At 40.9% G+C, this 4,582-nt stretch overlaps 2 protein-coding genes across 2 annotated transcripts in view; both read right to left on the reverse strand.

The window, feature by feature from the left end:
- The window catches only part of LOC108755098 (translocation protein SEC63 homolog), an 8,634-nt gene extending 6,482 nt beyond the window's left edge, over positions 1-2,152 (reverse strand). The window contains exons 1-4 of the mRNA XM_018497900.1: positions 1,461-2,152; positions 470-572; positions 228-342; positions 40-145 (exon numbers count right to left, since the gene is read on the reverse strand). Of these exons, the coding sequence (XP_018353402.1) occupies positions 40-145; positions 228-342; positions 470-572; positions 1,461-1,584 (448 nt within the window). The 5' untranslated portion in view covers positions 1,585-2,152. The remainder of the gene's footprint in view (positions 1-39; positions 146-227; positions 343-469; positions 573-1,460) is intronic.
- A 547-nt stretch (positions 2,153-2,699) lies between these two features.
- On the reverse strand, positions 2,700-3,107 carry LOC108754923 (sulfated surface glycoprotein 185-like). The gene has a single exon (XM_018497590.1). It carries the CDS (start codon positions 3,105-3,107, stop codon positions 2,700-2,702), a length of 408 nt encoding a protein of 135 aa, XP_018353092.1.
- Positions 3,108-4,582: the final 1,475 nt, after the last annotated feature.

Below are 4,582 nucleotides of genomic sequence, written 5' to 3' on the forward strand. Positions count from 1 at the left end.
TATTATATATCTGTGCAGAGATCCTTTCGCATTCCTTACCTTTAGTTAATTTCATAAAAGCTTTCTCATTTCCTGTTTCTTTATCGGGATGAAGAATTAAGGAGAGCTTGCGATAAGCTTTCTTAATCTCACTTTGAGAAGAACCCTACAATCGGAATGTTTGACATCCATTTTTGTTACATAACAAAATTAATGGTATATATAAAAATTCTATTTTGTATACTTACAGGTGGTATACTTAATATCTCATACGGGTCAAAGTTGGCCATTTCGTAATCAAATTGAGACACCTTATAGGCTAAGAGCAACAGGATAATCCATCCCACAATAATTAGAAATTTCCTACAACAGTATAATATTAATCGCATATGAAAACACCAACTGTTAACTTTGTGACAATTTTCACAATTGTGTAAATGTATAATTTACATTTTGCATGTACAATACAAAATATTTAATTTTTACTTACGTAAAGAAAGCCTTGGTCTCCTTCCAAGGTTTGTTTGCATGAAGAATAACTTTCTTCTTTTTGCACCCATCGCATTGACATTCTTTGGCTAACTGATCAGGATCTGAACAAATTTAAATTAATATATTATTTTGTAAATCTTTGTTTCTTTTAACTTATCGACAAAGTATAGAGAATAGTCGAAGATATTTTCACGATGCTTATAGTTATATCATTATACCAATTCTCAAATAACAGTGTTGATCCTAAAAATCACATATATTCTTTATCTGTTTGTTCAAATGAGATACATTATATAAGATTTTCATATTTTCATATGCAATTTGACGTGAAATATATTAAACATATGTATTAAATTTTTGTAGCATAAAAAAGTCAAAACCATAATATAGATATTATATCTACATATCGCTCATTTGCTACGTCATGATTCAAAAATTGTCATTTTGAGTTGTTTGCAAAAAAAGAGAATGGAAATATAAAGAAATAAGAATATACTTAAAAAAAAATATTTCTTTTTCTCTACAATTAATTATTATATAATCAAAATTGCATTACAATATTTTAATCATTCAAAATATTGAAACTCATTTTCCGGAAAATAAATTTCAATGTTTTGAATCATTAATTAAAATATTCTAATATTTTGTCGAGTTACGTTGTAACAAACAACCGATATAACTTCAAATTACTTAATTTTTTAAGTACACAAATTACGGAATTAAACAGCTATATAATTCATTTCAATATTCTTATAGAATATTCCTCGTAGATTCTGTAACGAATATAACGTTGTGTCTCGATAAAAGAATTGAATAAAGGACCAAGGTGGAGCATAACGTAAATTGAGATTGCAAACAGCATTCATCCATTGATATACATATACAGTGGACGTGTACGTCGTTACATCTGTACGCGCTTGTAAATTACTTTGGTCTGGAAAATGGAGTTCGCCTTGATCTTTCTATTTGTCTGTCTCTTTTTTTCTAACCTTGCTTCGGGCAACGTGGCCAGAGGTAGTAAGTCCCGGGTACCAGCAGTAACGCCAAGAACGAGAGCAGAAAGTAAAAGAATGTCCCTCCGCTCTCGTCATACTGGAACTTCTGTCCGCTCATCGCTCATTAAGTACTGCGGCGTTGTTTTAAGTAGACCGTTTAAGTACATTCATTCGTAACATTATCCAGACTCGCGCGGACGTGCCGTACGACATGCAAATCAACAGTTAGCGGGACTGCCCTGTCAAGACTGCCAACTCAGCACCACTCAGCACGCGCCTTAGCCTCAGCGGTCTCCAACCTCCAACTCTCCACGCACTATCGACTCTGACGTACACGCGACGACTGCTCGCGCTCGCGATTCCTATACTGTGGACTGTGGCGTAGTCACGGTCGTGCAGTCGTGGCGTGCGGAAATAAACGGAGTTGCGGTCGCGGACTGGCGACGTCAACTGGCGATGGCAGGAGACTCGGAGACTGTCACTGTAGGACTGCCGTTGCCGACGGCGACCTGCGTCAATGACGTCGCCGTCATCGGCGTCGTCGACCCCATCAGTCCGAGTCGATGCGAAAAATGAAATTACGACCGCGATGATTCCCGTTCGCGTCCTCGTGTATGACGGTAGCTGTCGGGAGGAGAATAATTAAAGGGAGACGATTTGTGACCCACGGTGACCTCTACGAACCTACCCGATAAGAAATAAATGAGAAGAAATAAACTCGATGAGACTCGATTTGTTCGATTTAATTGCACTTGTATCCCCTTTCGTATCGTACTTCGTCTCGTTCGCAGGGAACGTGACGAGATGTAGTTAACAATAAGCGTATTTATTATAACTACTCTATACACATTTTAATCTATTACATAAATACCGCAACAATCTATTCGGTAACGGGCATACGTTTTATGTACATCGAGTAGTCGGGAGACTCGGATGGGATTTGATTAATCTATTTCGTGGATGGAAACGGAGGAAGGAGGGGAAAGATTGTAAAAGAATTCCACTGGAAATAGGAATGGCGGAATTCGGGAGGAATACAGGGATACAGGATGTTGAGTTTTGGCCGGTGATGGCATTCCGGATTTCCTCAGGATCGAAGTAATGAGAGCCGATTGTGTAGGCCCCCTGGGGGATGGATGCGGTAGTAGTCCGCGGGAATTGGGTGATGAGTGACTCGAGAGTGTCACTCTAGGATTCGGAAATAGGATCTAGGTTGGGGCGAAGAAATTTCCTCTACGAACTCCACGCTGTTCGTGGAGACGTCGTCGGGGACGGAATTCCTCTGAGGAAAATTGAGATAGGATCGACCGACGAATCGGGTGATAATGGAGGAGTATCTGGAAAGATTCTCTCCGTCAGTGCGTCCGAAAACGCGGGTGACGGAGATCGAGAAGGAGGCGAAGGAGTTTGCGGGGAAGGTGAAGATGTTCGAGGGAGAGATGAAAGTGGTTGAGGGGAAGGTGAAGGTGATTGAGGGGAAGGTGAAGATGGTTGAGGGGGAGGTATAACCTCTAACTGATTAGCCGGCGGAGCCGATGGTGATGAGGGTGGTGGTGATGGCAAGTGGTCCTCGGCCGGGCGACTCTGTTCTCGCAAACCCCCGAAGTATTTCTTAAACTCCTCGTCCAAGAGTCTCCGCATTTCTCGGTAGGCCCGGCTTCTAAGCCACCCCTTGTAGGGACGGTTTAGACGCGGCACTATAATTTAGTGTAAATTATAGCGGATGGTACTTATTTACGCGCGCGCGTGTGTGTGTGCGTGCGTGCGTGCGTGTGTGTGTGTGTGAATGGGACTTCCTGTTGTTCTGCGAATGGGTGGATCCAACGGCCGAATTTCTTTGGTCCTAGCACTCTACGGAGGGTTCCCACTCGGATACGGAGGCTTCGGTCGAGTCACTCTTGTTCAAAGTTCAAAGGAGATGGAGTCGAGTGAGAACTGCGTATAGTCGCGAACCGGCAGAGTTTCGTTTTGAGAAACTGACGACTGACAACTAACGACTGACAACTGACAACTGACAACTGCGTGCAGTCGCAAACCGACAGAGTTTCGTTTGAAAAATGACTACTGACGGCTGACTGCGCTCGTGGAGGGCCTCTTTTTATATTGGCGAGTTAGTGGTGCCGAGTGCAGGGCACACGTGTGCTGTTGGCCTAATCTAGGATTAGGATTAAGGATATCGGTTGTGAAATGGGATACAGGGGTATGTGTCTAAGACAATTTCGTCATCGACCATTTGCCGGATGTCCAATAGTTTAGAGTCACATGTGTCATTTATTACAGACAACTGCTGTTTTATAATTCTAATCTATTTATTCTTCATATAATATATATAATTAAAAATAATAGTCATAGATACATGAAATAAAATAAAATAAAATAAAATAAAATAACAAGTAAAACGGCGTATATTAAAATTGACTGCGTTAACGAACATTGGCCGGCGGTTTCTGGGGATTGCCCTCTTCCTAAGAAAGAATTTTTGGGAGCGATACGATTTGTCCTGGACTCTTCGTTTTTTTGTCTTTGACAATGTTTTTTACAGGCAGAGCTTTGGCACTCCCATGGGCTCTCCAATATCACCGGTGATAGCGGACTTAGTGTTGAGGAGATTGGAGACGGTGTCCTTGATGTCTGTGAATTTGGACATTCTATTCTATTACAGATATGTTGACGACATATGCACTGCGTTGCCCCCCTCTCAGATCGACGTGTTATTAGAGAGATTTAATGCATTCCATCCGCGCCTACAGTTTACCGTAGAGAGAGGCGGAAAAACGATCAATTTCTTGGACGTCACTGTGTCTGTCAACAATAATCGCTTTAATTTCGATTGGTACCGTAAGCCAACGTTTTCAGGTAGATTTTTAAACTTCCACTCTAATCATCCATTGACGCAGAAAAAAGGCACCATCTTTTCATTAGTCGACAGAGCCTTTTTATTATCTGACGTTAGGTTTCACACAAAAAATTTGACCTCCATCATTGACATTTTACTTCTGAATGACTACCCACTAGACTTTATTTTTGACTCCATCAATCATAGGATCAAAAATTTGATTAGAAATAGACACAGATTATACGATACCGCGACTGACATTGACTTAACTAATAAGTCT

Source organism: Trachymyrmex septentrionalis, unplaced genomic scaffold (assembly GCF_001594115.1).
Source record: "Trachymyrmex septentrionalis isolate Tsep2-gDNA-1 unplaced genomic scaffold, Tsep1.0 scaffold83, whole genome shotgun sequence".
NCBI lineage: Eukaryota > Metazoa > Arthropoda > Insecta > Hymenoptera > Formicidae > Trachymyrmex > Trachymyrmex septentrionalis.

Coding starts and splice junctions, on each gene's coding strand:
- LOC108754923 (XM_018497590.1), bottom strand. CDS start 3,107: ATGCGGAGACTCTTGGACGAGGAGTTTAAGAAATACTTCGGGGGTTTG.